Source organism: Diaphorina citri, unplaced genomic scaffold (genome assembly GCF_000475195.1).
Source record: "Diaphorina citri unplaced genomic scaffold, Diaci psyllid genome assembly version 1.1 scaffold939, whole genome shotgun sequence".
Lineage (NCBI taxonomy): Eukaryota > Metazoa > Arthropoda > Insecta > Hemiptera > Psyllidae > Diaphorina > Diaphorina citri.
The window spans coordinates 43921-64746 of NW_007378370.1; the positions used below are offsets into that span (position 1 = coordinate 43921).

Here is a 20826-nt window from a genome sequence, read left to right on the forward strand (position 1 = left end):
AATGAAGTTTAAATTCTTTTTCAAATTATTATTATTTTTTTTTTTTTTTGCATAGAACTTCAGGAGAACCCTACCAGGTAAAAGAAAGCCTTAAAAAAACCGATGTAAAAATGGCATACACCACTGAGTTTGCATGCTACCACAGCTCAGAATGTTTACCTTCAACACGAAACGTCACATCATTGCTAATTCCACCCTACTCTTACCCCGATATTTGCGCTATTTTCCCCAGTACTCGTTCAACTGTACACCTATTCACTTGTGAAATCCAACCGTTTTTTGAGTTAATTAATTTGTGAAAATCAATTATTTTCAGACAATTGATTTTCACTTTTTCATAAATTATAGATTTGGAGAATCTCATGTTTGTTTCATCATGTTGTTTAACATCGTTATTCAAAACAATGTCAGATTTACTCAGATCTACTTTTCAAAGTACGGAGTAAAACATTACAGGTAACTTCCTTGATGTCTTCCTTCCAGGAATAGAAATAAAATCGCTGTTCTATCGTCTAGATATCTTTCAATTCGGTTCCTTTGGTACTAACAGAATAGATCTTGAGATAATTATACTGAATCTGATCAGTAAAATCCAATCATGTAAACCTGCTACAGTCCGAGATGTATGTCCTGGGTTTATAGTCATATTTAAGTGGAAGTATGATACTATTTTGAATGTTAAATTTTGAGTTATTACATTCAACATCTCGAAAAAACGGGTAGGTAGCAGACCCAGAAAATTATTTAGAAAAATTGATTTCATAAATTAGTAAATTTGACTCGTATACACCTTGAAAAAAATGTGCACCATACCTATGGCAACCCAGACGCTGGGCAGCTCATCAATAAATTATTGATTGTTTCTCTGTCTAACTCTAACCAATGAAATGTTGTTTTTGTTCTCAGAAAACCAATTGTTGCTGAGCCTCCTCCTCTTACACCACTAAGTAAACACTGGCCACAGCTGTGGGATGGGCATATGGTAAGTGCCTTAGTTACATAAATTGGTTTAAAAATTTACCTCAACTTTGAAGCCTTGTGCTTTGTACTGTAGCAATTTGCTTTGCAGCATTCAGCCTCTCTAGGACAATTAAGTCTGCTGATCAATGAGAAGCAATTTGTGGCACCCTTTTAGGCAAATCAAAATCAATTGGAATCGGAAAATAGTGTATATTTAAACCCGCGTTTTTCAAACTGTGGCTCCGCGGTGGGCTTCCAGATCCAGAACCGATGATTTAGATTAGACTGTCGATTTAAGCCATAATGTATAGTCCCTTTAGCAGACTTTGGCTCAACAGGTTGATATTGCACCACTAGAAGGTTTTTAACAGTGAAAATCATTAGATCAGCACTTGTAGCGTCAGCACCGTGCTGATTAGGAACACATTGTTAAATAAAATACTCAATAACTCACCAAGTTCTTGATTGCATTATGAATAGCCATGTCAGCACCGTGCTGATTAGAAACACATAAAATACTCAATAACTCACCAAGTTCTTGATTGCATTATGAATAGCCAGGAGCCAGGATTCAGCATGTGTTGTGCTCTCAAACTGGAATGGATTAATTCAATTAGATAATAAGATGGCTCAATATAATAACCCACTAAGTTCATTTATTTGGTACGATGGATTAATTCAATTAGATAATAAGATGGCTCAATATAATAACCCACTAAGTTCATTTATTTGGTACTTAACCCTAAACTAAACTAAAAGAAAAGTGTTTCACCACCGTTTTTATTTCGTAACAAAGAAACAACTGCTACATTAGATCCCTGTGGTCTGTGTTGTAACATGTCCATCTAATTTGGTAACCCTAAACTAAAAAAAAAAGTGTTTCACCACCGTTTTTATTTCGTAACAAAGAAACAACTGCTACATTAGATCCCTGTGGTCTGTGTTGTAACATGTCCATCTCGTAGTAGGTATGCCTTTCATCAGATAGGCGAGAAGCAAGAAGAGATACAATACTTTCCATTTAGGTGCTGGGTCAACACGAGAACACCAGAAAGTAACCCATAGAAATATTTGCAATCGAAAAACGAGTACAAATTTTTGTCACCTTTCATCAGATAGGCGAGAAGCAAGAAGAGATACAATACATTCCATTTAGGTGCTGGGTCAACACGAGAACACCAGAAAGTAACCCATAGAAATATTTGCAATCGAAAAACGAGTACAAATTTTTGTCCATGATGGAATTCAAACCAGGGACCTTCTGCGTGGCAAGCAAGCGCATGCATGCATTGGACCTCTACTTACCTTTGTAGATGCCTTTCTTGACTAAATGATCCATGCTGGGTCTTCTGTTGAAGAACTTTTTCAGTCTTGCTTTGATTTTGGTTTGCCTCTCGGCAGAACTGGCTGGTAGATCCTCTATGCTGCCCTCTTTCTTTACTGTAAACAGAAAACGAAATAAGAATACAGTTAGCTTATTCCAAGCAAATGTACAATATCAAATGTTACAACTTTAGTAGGTAAGTAGGTATTGAAGGTAGCATCTAGGACGGGTTGGAATGTGGGGTTTACTGTACTTGAAATTTCAAATTTGAAGATGAATCGATGGGCAAAAGAGTGAAATTACAAAATTAATTTTTTGTTCCTTTTGAGCCAGGAGCCAGCCAAACTTGACACATGATTTGTCGAGCGGTAATCTCATTTCTCCCCTAAATGACGAATTCTGTGTTAAAATTGTTCATTGAGAATAACTTACATTTGACTGATTTGGAGCGAGAGATTTTACTTTTCTTGTTATCTGAGGAATCTGGGGAGTTAGTGATGGGGTGCTTGAATATCCGAGATGAGTTGTCTAGACCTGAGGGCTGTGAACATAAGAACAGGAAAACAGATTTAATATTGTGTAATATCTAGTTCACTTACTTAATAGAGCCAGGATTTAGCACGTGTACGCTACAATCTCTCAAACTGAATCAGCACTTGTAGTGTCAGCACCGCTAATAAATTATGCTTTTTTGGGGTGTTTTAGGTATGTTTTTGGGGGTCTTCTCCCATTTTTTTTTCGATATCTGTAACCATTTAGTTTAGTCAGTAAAGTTTTTTTTATTTATAAAATGCAGTCTGGAAAGTGGGCCTTCTTGCCTAGAGCTCCTCAAATATATGAATAAGGTTACGCCCTTGCAACCTAATGCCTCTCTACCGATTTAGAAACAATGCACCGTTTCATTGGAACAATCAAGATCATATTAATCTCCGCTAATATAAACAGAACAGGCCAATGGAAGTCATCAATTAATGAACAGGAAGTTGTTGTGATTGGATTGTCAGTTCAGTATAGGGAGAACAATCGGTTAGTCGTGTCGTTCAAATTGCGAAAAATCGGAGCTTTATTTCACGGGTTGAAAGTTTGTTTTTCCCGGTTGCTAAATTTCTCGATTTAGCTTTATTTTTCGAAAGAAAATTATTTAGGTAGGAAAGAAAACACCAATAGGTAGCTTGAAATTGGAAAGAAAACAAAACAGCAACTTGAGACTGCAGACAAGGTCCTTAGCATTGCTGAGATACCCAGGAAAATTATGAAGAAGGGTCTTGCTTCGTCACAGACTTGCAGATAAGTTCATGACTACATTCGGGTTCTAATTGTCAATAATTTATTAACAATCAATTTAAAATACTGCGAGACTAAAGGGACCTAGGCTGGCAGTGCAAACAAGATAAATCAAAACAAAACAGCAACTTGAGACTGCAGACAAGGTCCTTAGCATTGCTGAGATACCCAGGAAAATTGTGAAGAAGGGTCTTGCTTCGTCACAGACTTGCAGATAAGTTCATGACTACATTCTGGTTCTAATTGTCAATAATTTATTAACAATCAATTTAAAATACTGCGAGACTAAAGGGACCTAGGCTGGCAGTGCAAACAAGATAAATAAAATCATATTCTATTCTAATTGTTAAAATGTGTTTTGTTCTGTTCACAGAAAACAGGTGGTTGTGTAGGTAGACCGGAGTTGTGTGTAGACCTCAATGGAGCTCTCATAGATTGCGGCGACAAATTGTCTTCACGCCGTCATGTGTTCCTAATCAGCACTGTGCTGACGCTACAAGTGCTGATCCAGTTTGAGAGCACAACACATGCTGAATCCTGGCTCCTGGCTATTCATAATGCAATCAAGAACTTGGTGAGTTATTGAGTATTTTATGTGTTTCTAATCAGCACGGTGCTGACACTACAAGCTCTACCTGATAGTGAGTGGCTGACCTAACTCGCGCCTTGCGATATTAATGTGGTACCCAATCCAGACTAGTAGTCTCATTACAACACGCTTGCACTTGTTCATACAACGCTTTAGTTTCCTCTAGCACAATCTGTTTTCCTGTTCTTATGTTCACAGCCCTCAGGTCTAGACAACTCATCTCGGATATTCAAGCACCCCATCACTAACTCCCCAGATTCCTCAGATAACAAGAAAAGTAAAATCTCTCGCTCCAAATCAGTCAAATGTAAGTTATTCTCAATGAACAATTTTAACACAGAATTCGTCATTTAGGGGAGAAATGAGATTACCGCTCGACAAATCATGTGTCAAGTTTGGCTGGCTCCTGGCTCAAAAGGAACAAAAAAATCGATTCATCTTCAAATTTGAAATTTTAAGCACAGTAAACCCCACATTCCAACCCGTCCTAGATGCTACCTTCAATACCTACTTACCTACTAAAGTTGTAACATTTGATATTGTACATTTCAGTTTGAGAGATTGTAGCGTACACGTGCTAAATCCTGGCTCTATTAAGTAAGTGAACTAGATATTACACAATATTATAAAAATGACACTAATCTGTTTTCCTGTTCTTATGTTCACAGCCCTCAGGTCTAGACAACTCATCTCGGATATTCAAGCACCCCATCACGAACTCCCCAGATTCCTCAGATAACAAGAAAAGTAAAATCTCTCGCTCCAAATCAGTCAAATGTAAGTTATTCTCAATGAACAATTTTACCACAGAATTCGTCATTTAGGGGAGAAATGAGATTACCGGTCGACAAATCATGTGTCAAGTTTGGCTGGCTCCTGGCTCAAAAGGAACAAAAAATTAATTTTGTAATTTCACTCTTTTGCCCATCGATTCATCTTCAAATTTGAAATTTCAAGTACAGTAAACCCCACATTCCAACCCGTCCTAGATGCTACCTTCAATACCTACTTACCTACTAAAGTTGTAACATTTGATATTGTACATTTGCTTGGAATAAGCTAACTGTATTCTTATTTCGTTTTCTGTTTACAGTAAAGAAAGAGGGCAGCATAGAGGATCTACCAGCCAGTTCTGCCGAGAGGCAAACCAAAATCAAAGCAAGACTGAAAAAGTTCTTCAACAGAAGACCCAGCATGGATCATTTAGTCAAGAAAGGCATCTACAAAGGTAAGTTGAGGTCCAATGCATGCATGCGCTTGCTTGCCACGCAGAAAGTCCCTGGTTTGAATTCCATCATGGACAAAAATTTGTACTCGTTTTTCGATTGCAAATATTTCTATGGGTTACTTTCTGGTGTTCTCGAAATTGAAGTTCTGTACAAAATTTAAATACGCAAACATCAAAGTATCTACAACATATTAGATTCAGACTTCAAACACATATTCACAAATCTACAAGTATTCGCAGTAAAGTACATATATCTACAGTTAAATTTACACACTTAAAACATTAAAATATACAATGCTCATGTTTTGTTTACTGTCAATTGTCTGGTCTAATAGAACCATAGTCTACCTCTATGATTATAGGTATCCCAAACAGATGGTTGTAGTATCGATCGCCACGACACTAAGTGGTGAAACAACTATCTGAAGGGAGGAATGTTTTGACGCTAGTTATTAGCGCGCCGCTGTATAGCCGGTTTACTGTCAATTGTCTGGTCTAATAGAACCATAGTCTACCTCTATGATTATAGGTATCCCAAACAGATGGTTGTAGTATCGATCGAAGGTGTGTCCGAGTGAGGCACCGCGAGTACCCCAGTTTGTACAGAAATGTATCCAGTGTATTGAGAAGAGCGAAGACAATATGAAGACTGATGGACTGTATCGCGCCTCGGGCAATCTGAGCCAGGTCCAAAAGATAAGACTTCAGGTAAGTGTCCTAAAGATAACGTTTTTTGGTACTAGCTAAAAGCTTATGTTAGTTCAAGATACCCCGTCTTTGGTTTCCTAGTTGGCTCCATTTTCAATTGATTTCTTTAAATACAGTTTTTCTTTATTTAATTTAGGGAGTTTTTAACAAGTGTTAGGGTTTGGTTGCTATCTGGAGAAGGTGTGTCCGGACATGAGAGGCCTTCAATATAAGGTCTCATCTGATAGTGGTTCGATGTAAAACTCACTCAAGGGCCTTAACGGGGACCCCCCCCGAAGGTCCGACCAGGTGCAATCTGATGTTGGTTTCAAACTTTTTATCCATTCAGAAGGCTTAATCCAAGAGTAAAACAAAATTTAAACTCTTTACAATACTTTACGTAGAAAAGCGCTTTTTCAACTTGAACTCATTTTTTTGTTCCAGGTTGATCAGAATAACCTAACTGTCCTAGATGAAGAGGAGGATGTACATGTGTTAGCAGGAGCGCTCAAGTTATTCTTCAGAGAACTCAAGGAACCCCTCATACCATACCACGCCTTCAATAAAGCCCTCAAAGCTAGCAGTAAGTCCATTTTAACTTTTACGGTCATTGCTTTTGTTTATAACTTTTACAATCGGGAAAATTAATGGCCAGCGGCGATAGCACGTTGAAGTACGATACACCAGGTCCCAATAGATCACTAAAGTGAAGCAACTTTGAGCGTTGTTTGTATCCGAATGGGTGACCATCTAGACTATTCTAGACAATTATTTGCTGCTGGACTTTCCCTGCCCCACTTGGGCTAGGTGAAGTTAATGTGAGTAGAGCAAGCAGGTAGCTTGTCGCCAAAGTGAGAATAAAACTCCGTCATTAAAAACCTTGGCAGTTTAAAAGTGGCGTTATCGTAATTCCGCCCTTTTGTTCCATTATTGTTCAATGTTCATAGGTATTTTATTTGTACAAATAGGTAGTTTAATAAAAAGATGGGATTCAAACATTCATAATGCCTAACAAAATGATCTTTTTCATGTAATAACGTTTTTTTTTTTTTTTTTTTTTTTTTTTTTTTTTTTTTTTTTTTTTTTTTTTACCCAACAAACAACAAAAGCTGTCGCTGTTTCGGGACATCATTCGGTCTTTGCCATCACCTAACCATGATACTTTCAAATTCTTACTACAACATTTACTCAGGTAAGATGACGAAAGCCTTAATTTTATTATTACCTTACAGAGAAAGAATTCTAAATAAGTCAATGAACTTTACCTATTTTATTGCTAGTTTTGTTTTAGCAAGCGTGAAAATATTGAGGAAAAGTAGGTGCATCCTAATATCCTTATAAAAGGCCGGATATGACTTTAGTAACTAAGGAACTGTCCTTTAATTCACACATACTTCAGCATAGAGTGACATGGACCAATAATTAATTTTAATAGTCAACGAAATAAAAGATTCCCGCACGGGGCAAACTTTATCCCAAATAGACAAGGTTCGTTTTCGGAGCGGCTGGTGTTCTCCTTTATCCTGCCCTCTCTTCGATTTCGTTAAGACTTCAGTAGTTAAAGTTCTCCCTCAGTACAACATAGATTCACCTCGTCGATTGATCGACTATGTGTGGACAACTGGACACAGCTTAAGAAGTTTTCTCTTTGTTTCTTCACAGGGTAACCAAATACAAAGAGTTTAACCGAATGCACATTCCCAACCTGGCCATTGTTTTTGGTCCCACATTGATGTGGTCTGAACAGGAGTCGAAAAACATGGCCCTGGACTTCATGCAGCAAAATTTAGTCATTGAATGTTTCCTGGTCGAATTCGAACATGTGTTTAGATAGGGTTCACTTTTTCTGACAGTAGATTACTCTTCGAAATGAGCTTTGTTTCTTTTCTATCCGAGAAAGTCATTCTTCTAAAAAAGAGAAGTTCTGAGAAATGTCTGAGAAAGAGGAAGAAATATTCAAAAGCGATCGCCAATCCTCAGGGAAGTCACCAACATATCGAAATCTGAGAATGAAAACCTCTTAACTACAACTTGAACTTTTTGAAGACTTTTTTTTTCAACTTTCACTGGTAAGAGCAGATTTTTCATATCGATGCAATAAAAAAGTATATCTCAGTCGCTAAACCCACGAAATTTCCATCACTAACATAGTTGAGTTGCCCCATTGAGTTTTATTCATATGACTATTACTTTGTTGGTTCTACACTTATTAGCTATTAGTGCCATCCTCCTCCAAGAGCGAACACCAATCCTGGTGGAAAGGTGCCTTGACCGCAAACATGAAGAAGTCCAGCGAAGCAGAGAATTTAACCCCTGTCGGAATGAATATCCGGTTAGGTTAGATATGATCTCCTGCCCTCTAAGGAGTAGTCTCTTGGCAGAAGATGACCTTAGATATCAAATGTTCGAGCCCGTGTCAGGATTTGTGATACTGAAATGTGAGAAGTTGTACATTCTCTTAATATTTACCCATGCAGTGATGACCTTCAGGATTGGACTAACCTTTGTAAACTTGCAAAGGGCTTAATTATTTGTTAGGTCCTCATCCACAAATGTCGAGTATGTAGGGACATAACTTCGGAAACGAGGGAAATATGTATGTCATAGGAAATGTAATTTTATACTTTGAGAACTGGGTACAATGTGATACGAAAATAATATGTGTATAATAAAGTATATTTCTTTAAGCTTCAAAATTTGTTAGGTCCTCATCCACAAATGTCGAGTATGTAGGGACATAACTTCGGAAACGAGCGAAATATGTATGTCAAATAGGAAATGTAATTTTATACTTTGAGAACTGGGTACAATGTGATACGAAAATAATATGTGTATAATAAAGTATATTTCTTTAAGCTTTTCTTCTATTTTTCTCCCTTGACTGATTTTGTCCTCTTGTAATAACATTCCCCTCTGGGAAAGGTGTTCCCCAAATGTTGAATTTTGCAATTCTTTGTTTTCACCCAACTGAAAAAAGACAGAACAGCATTCCATCTTTTTCTATTAAAATGCCTAGGAGGAAACCTTTTGTATTTTATCGAACGTATATTTTTTATGGAAAATTGTTTTATATTTTTTATACCCATGCTTTCAATTTCAAATAGCGAGCGTATTGTATTGTTTGTGCCTCACTTGTTTATTACAAGTTGTTACGATTCAAATGTTTATTTTACCTTAGATTAGACCATTTTTTAATTTCTTTTTGTATACTTGCAAATAACCAAGTATTTATTTAATGTTGTTTACCGCAAAGAACGTATGGCCTTATTACGTTTGTACTGTTATGTTTTGTATTGATTGGTCCTAGGATAGTTCTGCAGTATACTTCAAGTATTTCTGGTTTTACCTTCTTAAACTCATTATTTTATGTCCTGAGTCCTGAGGCATTTTAGATTTTGAAGTTAATTTTACCATTAAAAATAATAATGTCACATCTTATCAGCAATTAAAAACCAACATTTTCTAGCGATAGAATAAGTTTTCCAAAGTGTCAACTTCCATCATAGTGCCTCTTTTTTGTATGCGAACATTGTTTTTATATTGTTTAGTCCGTATTTATTGTTATACCCATCCGTATAAGCAGAGCTTGTGCCACGGATGGGGAAAAACTGTTCTGTTTGTACTGTTATGTTTTGTATTGATTGGTCCTAGGATAGTTATGCAGTATACTTCAAGTAGGTATTTCTGGTTTTACCTTCTTAAACGTGATGTTTCATGTCCTAAGCTAAGACATTTTACATTTTGAAGTTAATTTATCACTATAAAAACGAAAATTTTCTAGCAATAGAGATTAAGTTTTCCAAAGTGTCAACTTCCATCATAGTGCCTCTTTTTTGTATGCGAACATTGTTTTTATATTGTTTAGTCCGTATTTATTGTTGTTTTGTGTTATATCTGCATATATTGTAAATTAACCGAACTGTTACTGTTTTGTAATATTTTTTCTATATTTATTATTATATTTTTTGCAAAATATTTACAGTTATTTCTCGCCATTATTTGTTATTGCCTACATGTAGGGTAGAAGATCCTACGTACTTTAAAACTGTGACGTGTACCCCTTCCAACTTGATCCACGCAATAATATTGTGTTATTAATTCCCTTGATGTCCTTCCTAAATGTGTGTTTAGATTGTTCAAGAGGTACAGGCCACCTCTGTCAAGTCTGTTCTTTCCTTTATCATATTTTCGGAAAATTAATTATTCCAGTCTAGTCCAGATTTTATCCAATTTTGTTTTGTTATTTGACTTGATATCTCCATCAGCCAACCTTACATGTAGGTTTGTTTCGCTAGCGTAGACTTCAATGTAGACAATACCAGTACCCATGTTTAGATTTAAATTATTATTACCTACTGTATGTCTTATATCCTTGCTATACACGAAGAAAAACTATAATAAAATTATTTAAATGTGTAACAATTATTTTTTTGAATTATCTACTGTTTTCCTTTTTATTTTAATAAACTAATGAATTTATATAGACAGATTTATTAGTTCATAATTCAAATCCAAAACTGTTCAATTGAAGTTCTGTACAAAATTTAAATACGCAAACATCAAAGTATCTAGAACATATTAGATTCAGACTTCAAACACATATTCACAAATCTACAAGTATTCGCAGTAAAGTACAATATATCTACAGTTAAATTTACACACTTAAAACATTAAAATATACAATGCTCATGTCTTTTTTACTGTCAATTGTCTGGTCTAATAGAACCATAGTCTACCTCTATGATTATAGGTATCCCAAACAGATGGTTGTAGCATCGATCGCCACGACACTAAGTGGTGAAACAACTATCTGAAGGGAGGAATGTTTTGACGCTAGTTATTAGCGCGCCGCTGTATAGCCGCCTTTAACCAATGTATGTAAGGCCAGCTCACTATCAGGTAGACCTGACAGGTACAACTATCAGTTTCGCCTGTCAGGTCTACCTGATACCTGATGCGCTCACACAGGTACACCTGATCAGGTCTACCTGATAGTGAGTGGCTGGTCTGATATTAATGTGGTACCCAATCCAGACTAGTAGTCTCATTACAACACGCTTGCACTTGTTCATACAACGCTTTAGTTTCCTCTAGCACAGACCGGATTATCAATGGCCTAGCTATAGGATTATCCTGCAGCAGTTGGATAATGGACTTCTGATACTCTTGTACAACATGAAGCGAGCTGTCATCTCCACTATTGTTGGCGTTATCTGTGGCTATGATCTCCCGCAGTATCTCTTTGTCATCTGTAGTCGTGTCTTGGGTGTTATCCTGAATGTCAGAGTCTGTCAACTCTTCGTCATAATCATCATCGCCATTGAAATCTGCGAGGAAAATATGCAAAAATCTGTTGAATATCACATTATCACATGAATTTCTAGTACTTACATTACAAGAAAAAAAGTTTTTGGACTTGGAAACAAACTTGCCAAAATTAAAATCTTTACAAAGGCTAAAAAGATATACCTACTTGTGATGACCTTAGCTTATTGGTTGCTAACTGCTCTATTTTTCTCTATAACTTGTAACTTCTGAGTATGTTTCTGATTCTGACGACATTTTAAGGCTAAAAAGATATACTTATGATGACCTTAGCTTATTGGTTGCTAACTGCTCTATTTTTCTCTATAACTTGTAACTTCTGAGTATGTTTCTGATTCTGACGACATTTCTCACGAGAGAGTTACTTACCTTCCATAGACTCTTCAGTTTGAATGTAGGTCGATAGTTCGGAGTCCTGGGTTCCATCCCCTTCTTCTACACTCATATGATGTGCCTCGAATGTTTCGTCAAACATATTAGCCTCTCCTCCTTCTGTCTCTGTTACATTCTCCACTTGGAATTCAAACAGTCGCTGCCTCATTTGTTTCAGCAGTCGAGGCATTACATTATCTTCCAGGGTGAGATTGAACTTGGCGCTATATCTGAAATAATGATAAATAACAAGGCTTGAATACAGTCGCAGAATTTAAAAATAATAATTAACCATTTCTGTGCCAGTCTAGTTAGCTTAGAAGATAGAAGTAATAATAAATAACAAGGCTTGAATACAGTCGCAGAATTTAAAAATAATAATTAACCATTTCTGTGCCAGTCTAGTTAGCTTAGAAGATAGAAATTAGCACGCCTACCTCGTAAGCGCTAGATCGCGGGTTCGAATTCCACCCGGGGCAAACTCTATCCTAGAGAAATAAGGCTCGTTCTTGGAACTCCTGGCTTTCACCTATCCTCCCTTCCTTCTCTCCTGGGCGATAAGACCTCCGATGCGCTAGATCGCGGGTTCGAATTCCACCCGGGGCAAATTCTATCCTAGAGAAATAAGGCTCGTTCTTGGAACTCCTGGCTTTCACCTATCCTCCCTTCCTTCTCTCCTGGGCGATAAGACCTCCGATCTCTATTGGAGAAAAATTAAGAAAATTCGTCTAGTCTCGGTATTATCTGTCTCAAAGTAACAGTATGGGTGGCCATCGTGACTCATCTATGTCTGATAGGTAGGTGTAATGGTCCTACACACAGGACTCCGAACATAGGATTTCAGAAGTTCCTTATTTTAATGTCATGTCTAATATCTAGGTACGATTTTGTTTTGTGTATACCTTTTCTTGAAATACGTGATGAGCTCATTCAGCAAAATGAACATACTATGACTACGTTTGAGTTTAGCTCTGAGATCACGATGGAATTGCTTGACACAATCATCTGCTGCTATTACTGTCTGTTCAGTTATCAGATGAAGCTGTTCCTCAGACATGACTTCTTCCTCTGAAACATTAACACCAGTGGTCGTGAGAGTTAATAGAGATAATTCCCACTAATTATGCCCGATCTTACCGCAGAAAGTTTTCAGTTAATCCAGAGTTTAGAAGTGGCCGGTGTAAATTAAATGGGTCAAATCGGTGACGCTTGACAGTGTTGATACTGTGTTAACTCTCAGTGGTAGATGTCTAGTAGCGATCTCAATATTCGGAACGGAGAGGTACTCAAAGCAAAAGGTACCTGATGTAAATATTTCATTTTTGCGAAAGAAACACCAGTGGTCGTGAGAGTTAATAATAGAGATAATTCCCACTAATTATGCCCGATCTTACTGCAGAAAGTTTTCAGTTAGAAGTGGCCGGTGTAAATTAAATGGGTCAAATCGGTGACGGTGGTAAGATCCGCCATTAGATGTCTAGTAGCGATCTCAATATTCGGAACGGAGAGGTACTCAAAGCAAAAGGTACCTGATGTAAATATTTCATTTTTGCGAAAGAATTGTGAAACAAAACTGTCAACTTACTACTATGAACTTTACATGTTACATACCTTCCCCATCAACTACAACAGCATACTCGAAGCTTTGATTGCCTTTAACTTTCTTCCTAGGTTCATCAAGACAACTCAAATCCCACTGGTTGATGAAAATAGTCTTGGTGTTTAACACAGAGGATAAGGCAACCTCATAGAACTGATCACTTTGTACCACAAGAGACTCTACATTGAGATGTCCGACCCGAGGTTTCAGAGAGGAAAAGAGGATTGTCAAGTGTTGAGCAGATAATCCATTGGTTATGAAATACGCCACTGGGAATGCATTACCGACTTCATCCATCACTAGGAAGTTGATTAGTCGATAGTCAGGATACTGCACTGGTGTATGGAGTCCTTCAATATAAACTACTTTGCCATAGGCCTCCAGCATTTGTAACATGAGTTGGGTTTGTATACCCAACATGAATATATCAGGAGGTAAACACGAACAGCGTTGTGAAAGTGATTTTTCGCTGTAGGTACATAATATGGGTCATGGTCAATATGGGAAAACAAGAAAATATAAAAATACCGTACCTTTAAAACCATTTTTCCATTTATTGTGATAGGTAATAGTAGGATAATACAAAAAACTCTATCTTCAATAGGTATTTTCAATTTATTCATTCGAGATGGGCCGGGCCAGCTTAACCGACCTCGAGAAATCCTCAAAATATAACATGTAAACGGTTCTTTCAAATATGGCCGTTTGAATGGCGCGAAAATCTTCATTTCAAATTTTTCAAAATGAATTTTAGAAAATTTGTGGGAAACTGTTGAAAACTGGAAAGTTGATTCTTTTGTCTTGAAATCAATTGAATTTATCTAGTAAGTAATGGATTAGATTGAATTACCCAGTTCAAATCCAAGTAATCTTCGTTTCATTTATTGTGAGAATCATGAGGAAGTCCCATGTTAGAAGATTAGGACAGTTGAAGCAGACTTCAAGTTTAACACCTGTTGGAGGTTCTCAGCCTCAATTCAACCAGAATGATGGTGCTATTAAGGATAGTAGAGCTCTGGCCTCTGACTCTTCAATTAGGTTCTCAACTTGTGCCCAAAGTACGCCAAAGAGATCCAGGATGTCTACAGATGATGAAGATCCATTTGCAGGTAAAATATTGGACTCATTAGTTTCAGATAAGAAGTGAGCACTATCAATGGTTGCTACCCTCTTGCCATGTTAAATGTTAAACCAAAAGTGTTAAAGATCACAGTTAAGGCCCATTCCTACTTGTTGAACGTTTCACACAACACTTCTTTTTTTTAAAGGTCAAGTGGGAACAGGCCTTTAGATAGCAGAATTGACCTGTTCCCTGCCTGGTGAAAAATGATTGGTTGTTACATTGTGTAAGGAAATTACCTACCCATATAGTAATCCAAAACCTTACATTAAGGTTGTGGTTATCTACTGGGTTGAGATAGGCAAGGTTGGTAAACTTGCCTTGTTTTTAAGTTACCACTCCCATGCCAAATAACTGTAGAAACAATATCCTGTCTCACCTAGTCTTATCTCAACTCAACCTGGTACATAACCACAACCTAAACCCAAGTATTTCAGTTTATGGCTGTCAAATGTATTTAGAAAGCCAACTTACAAATTTGTGTTCTTCTGTTTGTCAGATGATGACGATGATGTCCCATCAAAACCAGAAACCACTGGTCCTGCAAAATCAAACAGCACCAAGTTTATCCAACCAAAAGCATGTGTACCCTTGGCATCAGCAAATTTACCTGCTTGTATTATCAATATTATCATTAACATTTAGTATGCTAGGGGTATAAAGGTCTGCAAGGCTAACAAAGTGGAGTAGAGAGCATAGCGCATAGAGCTTTTTGCTGAATCCGTGGTTCCTCTCTATCGCCACTTCCCTCTACCTGTTCGATGCTCTATGCGCTTTGCTCTCCTCTCCACTCTGTTTTTAGCCTTGGTGTTTTTAGTCCGTCCTTCCTGTATTAAATTACAATAGTAATAATAAAAGGTATAAGGGACGGACTATTGTATTCGCTTCGGTGTCGTCTGTGTGTCTGTCTGACCCCATAGAAGGACTTATCCAAACCTGGTTGACCTATATATCAAATTAAAGGTCTTTTTACCAGGAACACGAAAGTGGTGGTGCAAATTTTGTCCAAAAAGCCAAAAAAACCAACAAAAAAAAAATGGTTTTTGGGGGATTTTTTTCCACATTTTCTCACACAAATGAGCTCTGATCTTGAAATTTGTCGCGACGACCTATGAACTCAAAGCGAAAAAGTTTTAGATAACACTTCAGTCGATAATTTAAGACCGGTTTTAGCGTCACCTATGTTAAGCTACGCCGAGCAAGGCCAATAAATGGATCGGTGACTTAAAGGAATAAAGGGAGAACGGGCTCTAGTCTTGATTTTAAAACTTGAGGTCTCATTTGCTCCCACCAAGGTGAGTTGGAAGTACAGTATTTAGCCACTTCCATTTTGTGGGTTTGCATAAAATAAAGTGCTACTTGAAAAGAAATGCTGTATGGGAAATGCAAAAACTTGAGGTCTCATTTGCTCCCACCAAGGTGAGTTGGAAGTACAGTATTTAGCCACTTCCATTTTGTGGGTTTGCATAAAATAAAGTGCTACTTGAAAAGAAATGCTGTACCTAGGTGTGTTGGCCTGGTTCTGGTCCCATAATATAATCCAACAAATTTCTAGGTACATGCATAGGTAATTTCTTTTGTATTTTACACACTACTCTGGATTTAATAATTTTAGCCTTTCACCTCTATGAGTGAAATCTCTTTCTAAACAACCACCACTATTTTTTCCTCCAACATCAACAGGGGGAAAAAGACCTCATCAAATAGAAATCATGGACTTTGCTGTAATTTCACATCATTTTCTTTATTCACAGACAGAGCTTGAGGACATATCAGAAGGAGAAGGAGAACAAAGCACTGTGCAGGACTGTTTCATTCGACTTTTGCTACATGTAGGAGTCATTCAGTCCAGACTTATTGTTTATCTTGTTGAGAGAGTGAGCAACATGACGAGAATGGAACAAGAAAACGAGTGAGTTAACACTGGCCAGAGGCCCATTACAGAAAAGACTTCTCACTCTCAACCAGCAACCTCCGTGGCCGAGTGGGTATCACACTAGGCTTGCACGCAGGAGGCCCGGGTTCGATTCCCGGCGGTGCAGAGGATTTTTTCTGTGAAATGCTTGGAGTTCCCCATTCTAGATTTCAAACGGAATCTTATCCAAGGAAACCAGATCGAAGATCTTATTGGTATTATGAAAGAATACGTCAACGCCCTCTGATTGTGATACGTTTGTCTGATTGGTTGGGTTGTCTGGTTGGTTGATTGTCTGGTTTGACAACCAAATACCACCTATCATATTTAATACTGAGATAATTCCTTTCTCATCTACTGTTAAAAATCTAGGATTATTTTTTGATGCAGATCTTCAATGGAATTCCCAAGTTGTTAATGTTGGTACAAAAGTGTTTCGAAAGTTTCATTCACTGAAACGTTTGAAGCGATTTCTACCCCGTAAGACAAAACAACTCCTATGCACTTCTCTTATATTCCCTGTAATTGAATATGCTGGAGAACCAAGCAAACCAACCAAACCAAACAACCGAACCAACCAAACCTACCAACCAAACCAAGCAAACCAACCAAACCAACCAACCAAACCAACCAAACCAACCAAACCAACCGAACACACCGAACCAACCGAACATGATGAAGTATTTGAAGATATCACAGAGAGAGATCAAGGGGAGAGAACCTTCAAACTCGAAAGCAGAAGAGAGAATGAGCTTTGAGCTCTGACAAAAATCTAAGTATGAAGAAACCTCCCCTTGACCCCCTACAACCAATAATAAAAGAAGGGGGTAGGGGAAATGTAGGGGAGGTTTCTCCTACATTTTGACCATGAGTTTGTTTAGATTCCTCTAGGATTGTTTAGGTATGTTATACCGTCTTCTTCTTATTCAGTCAGTATCAGCCATTCTCTAGCTAGGACACTCTAGGTATCCCCGGTATCCGCGGCTTGTTTGCGGTATACGCGGTCTGTTCGCGGTATCCGCGGTCTGTTCGCGGTATTCGCGGTCTGTTATCCGCAGTCAGTTCGCGGTATCCGCGGTCTGTTTGCGGTATCCGCAGTCAGTTCGCGGTATCCGCGGTTTTGCCGCGGTATCCGCGATTTTGTCGCGGTATCCGAATACAATTTTCTTTACTCCAAGTTTGAATAACAACTTGTTTCTGTTTTGTTAGGTCTCAAGGACTTGCTTCGTTCTTAAGAATTGCTTAATAATATCTACCTAAATGATTGCTTCATTTTTCAGGACCACCAAAGCGAAGCCCATCGACCTGATGTGATACAATTTTCTTTACTCCAAGTTTGAATAACAACTTGTTTCTGTTTTGTTAGGTCTCAAGAACTTGTTTCGTTCTTAAGAATTGCTTAATAATATCTACCTAAATGATTGCTTCATTTTTCAGGACCACCAAAGCGAAGCCCATCGACCTGATGTTAATGATAGTCATGTACTCAAGCTGCCAGACGGACAAAAACAAGGAGATTGTAGTCAAAGTGTTCCGCTCCCTAATTCTAGCAGGACAAATGAACAGCTCACTCGTACAGGAAGCACTGGCCTTGTATAAGTCAAAGTGTTCCGCTCCCTAATTCTAGCAGGACAAATGAACAGCTCACTCGTACAGGAAGCACTGGCCTTGTATATTCCTGTACTGAAGGATGAAGCATACTTCATGTCCCTAATGAAACTACTCAGTCATTTCATAAGGTCCAGTGAGAGAGCTGTCGTGTCTTTCACAATAGAGCTTACGTCTCAGTTCATGCAGTATTTACAGGGCAGGCAAGTAGAAGATATAAGGAAGTATGGGATTTCTAATTAAATAGGTATCAAGAACTTACTCAAGGCTAAAAACAGAGTGGAATGGAAAGCATAGCTTATAGAGCAGTTAGATAGAGGGCAGCGCCGACTTTAAACCGCATAGACCTGAGAGCAAAAAGCTCTTTGCTCCACTCTGCTTTTAGCCTTATTAATATTAGTACCTACCTGAGCAACCTCCTATCACACTATGCTTGCACGCCGGAGGCCCCGGGTTCAATTCCCGGCGGGGTCGAAGTTTTTTCAGCTCTGTGCAGAGATATCGTCAAATATAATGGTAGAATCGGACCTCGAACTCCTGAAATACTTGAACATTTCCTCTCCTCATGAAATCGAGCATATACCTCTGGACTTTTTGGCTATTTGTTGTTCTAATATTGTCCCCTCCTTAACAGATGGGTCTGCTGGTTACTCCGCGATCTCGTGTCTGTGATTGGCTGTGGCGATGCTGCCAGTGTTCACAACGCCCTAGCTATCCTCAAGGTCATCTGTCTTGGGTTCAAGGACAAAGTGCAGCCCATGTCCTCCATAGTAATGATCCTGCTTAATAAACTGGAAGACTTCAGCGTAATGGACATGAGACAGGTGCTGAATATTCTGAGCTTCCTATCACACTCGGATGATGATAGTATGTCTGATGATATTCACATTCTGGTGCAGAAGAAGTTGTCCAGCGTGGAAGTGCATTCACTTCGCATAGGTGAGTTAAGGTAGAAACACATTAATTACTATCACGTTACGTCACGTGAGTGTGGGTCTACCTATTCGTATAAGATTAACCCATCTTTTATGACTGTTTCCCCTACCTAAGCCACGTGAGTGTGGGTCTACCTATTCGTATAAGATTAACCCACCTTTTATGACTGTTTCCCCTACCTAAGCCTCAGAGTGGGCTTTTTGTGTATATTAGGTGGGTTGGGAAGTGGGATTAACAAGGGAAAAATTTTAACAGAAGATTGTGTACTTGGGCATTTATTGATTTTGCGTGCCAAGCTCAATATGTATGTATTTACTACACAGGCCACGCTTCGGAACGTCACTTTTACGATGTCTATCATAATATATATATATTCATACATATGAGAGACAACAAAAGAAAGCATCACCATCTGTCACATAAGACAAACGTCACATGTGTTAACGACTTTCCCAAGCTTCTCAAACAGAGTGTGGGTCTACCTATTCGTATAAGATTAACCCATCTTTTATGACTGTTTCCCCTACCTAAGCCTCAGAGTGGGCTTTTTGTGTATATTAGGTGGGTTGGGAAGTGGGATTAACAAGGGAAAAATTTTAACAGAAAATTGTGTACTTGGGCATTTATTGATTTTGCGTGCCAAGCTCAATATGTGTGTATTTACCACACAGGCCACGCTTCGGAACGTCACTTTTACGATGTCTATCATAATATGTAATATTCATATATATGAGAGACAACAAAAGAAAGCATCACCATCTGTCACATAAGACAAACGTCACATGTGTTAACGACTTTCCCAAGCTTCTCAAACACATAGTAAAATTCTCAAAACAAATTTATCAACAAATCCAAGCCCAAGTTGACATTCGAACCCATACTCCTTTGGATCCCTCGGTAACCTGGCTCACACTCGATTCTATTTCTCAGGTGTGATAGGAGCTGCCCTGATGATCAGGAAAGATTCAATGGGTACAAATGGAGGACTCAAGACCTTACCCTGGTCGGATGAAGAAAGATTGAAGAATTGAGGTTTAACTAAAAGCCACTAGACTAGACTAGATAAGAAATAAACTGTTCGAAAAAAATTAAATGTCTGAGAAGACAGGAGAATTTTCGGGTCTTCTAATTATTATTATGATTGTGTTTTAGTGAAGGCATAGCTTGGGTCGGACATCTACTGCGCTCTCTCTCGTACCTTGGTGTGATACATGACTCAAAGTCCTTATGTGAACAATTGCTAGACCTTATGGAGCTGGTCAATAGTCCTATGGTAATTATCTCTCGCTCTTTCCCTCCCTCTTCATTATTGATACCAACGGAGAACTTTTTCAATAAAATAGGAAGTATGTAATAGAGTCAAGCTGAAAACACACTACGCTGATGTGACGTGGGACCACGTGTGAAGAAAAAATTTAAACAATGTATTCCGACGAAAACGAACAGATTGATTTGACGCCACTTTACGTCACGGCGTAGTGTGTTTTCAGCTTCAGAGTTGAAGGAAAGAAATATGTTTCCAACAATGAAAAATGAGCCAATGCAAAATTTAAAGAAATGGAAACAGATCATGCCAATCTGCAAATGCCAAGTTACTGGAATGAGAGAATCAATAGGTCATATTGAGTTTAAGATGGTGTTTCGGGAGTCAACGAATTGAATCCATCTCAGACTCGACCCGTTAGCGTCTAGTTTTTCGACTCTTCAGTTCTCTACTACAGACAGCTTCGACTTACATAAACCATCATGAAATTCAGTACTCTTAATAAATGCGATTTTTTTCCCCCCTAGATCAAAAGAGAAATCATCTCCAGTCTTCCTGACATACTCAATTTTGACGTTCACTCAACAGTAGCTGTCAAACTAAGGTGAGTACCA

General features: G+C 38.1%; 5 protein-coding genes and 1 long non-coding RNA gene across 6 annotated transcripts in view; 4 read left to right on the top strand and 2 right to left on the bottom strand.

Annotated features, from left to right (window-relative positions):
• Positions 1 to 2241: 2241 nt before the first annotated feature.
• Positions 2242 to 3205, bottom strand: LOC103513204 (rho GTPase-activating protein 15-like). Its single transcript, XM_026826470.1, has 3 exons — positions 3161 to 3205; positions 2717 to 2825; positions 2242 to 2400 (listed from the first exon to the last, which is right to left on the bottom strand). Exons 1-3 carry the CDS (start codon positions 3203 to 3205, stop codon positions 2258 to 2260), a joined length of 297 nt encoding a protein of 98 aa, XP_026682271.1. The 3' UTR covers positions 2242 to 2257.
• A 33-nt stretch (positions 3206 to 3238) lies between these two features.
• LOC113465306 (rho GTPase-activating protein 15-like) lies at positions 3239 to 5963 on the top strand. Its single transcript, XM_026826471.1, has 5 exons — positions 3239 to 3244; positions 3942 to 4142; positions 4826 to 4934; positions 5251 to 5395; positions 5915 to 5963. Exons 1-5 carry the CDS (start codon positions 3239 to 3241, stop codon positions 5961 to 5963), a joined length of 510 nt encoding a protein of 169 aa, XP_026682272.1.
• On the top strand, positions 5935 to 6735 carry LOC103513205 (rho GTPase-activating protein 15-like). Its single transcript, XM_026826472.1, has 2 exons — positions 5935 to 6093; positions 6517 to 6735. Exons 1-2 carry the CDS (start codon positions 6028 to 6030, stop codon positions 6718 to 6720), a joined length of 270 nt encoding a protein of 89 aa, XP_026682273.1. The 5' UTR covers positions 5935 to 6027; the 3' UTR covers positions 6721 to 6735.
• Positions 6736 to 7176: 441 nt separating this feature from the next.
• On the top strand, positions 7177 to 8683 carry LOC113469057. Its single transcript, XR_003392597.1, has 2 exons — positions 7177 to 7264; positions 7735 to 8683. It is a non-coding gene; the product is annotated as an uncharacterized LOC113469057 (long non-coding RNA).
• A 1218-nt stretch (positions 8684 to 9901) lies between these two features.
• LOC103513198 lies at positions 9902 to 13797 on the bottom strand. Its single transcript, XM_008478009.3, has 4 exons — positions 13381 to 13797; positions 12672 to 12837; positions 11767 to 11999; positions 9902 to 11399 (listed from the first exon to the last, which is right to left on the bottom strand). Exons 1-4 carry the CDS (start codon positions 13787 to 13789, stop codon positions 11086 to 11088), a joined length of 1122 nt encoding a protein of 373 aa, XP_008476231.2. The 5' UTR covers positions 13790 to 13797; the 3' UTR covers positions 9902 to 11085.
• Positions 13798 to 14145: 348 nt separating this feature from the next.
• The window catches only part of LOC103513199 (Fanconi anemia group D2 protein homolog), a 27426-nt gene continuing 20745 nt past the window's right edge, over positions 14146 to 20826 (top strand). Inside the window, exons 1-6 of the mRNA XM_008478010.2 lie at positions 14146 to 14478; positions 14989 to 15101; positions 15764 to 15784; positions 16244 to 16401; positions 20101 to 20221; positions 20740 to 20816. Coding sequence (XP_008476232.2) covers positions 14265 to 14478; positions 14989 to 15101; positions 15764 to 15784; positions 16244 to 16401; positions 20101 to 20221; positions 20740 to 20816 — 704 coding nt within the window. The 5' untranslated portion in view covers positions 14146 to 14264. The remainder of the gene's footprint in view (positions 14479 to 14988; positions 15102 to 15763; positions 15785 to 16243; positions 16402 to 20100; positions 20222 to 20739; positions 20817 to 20826) is intronic.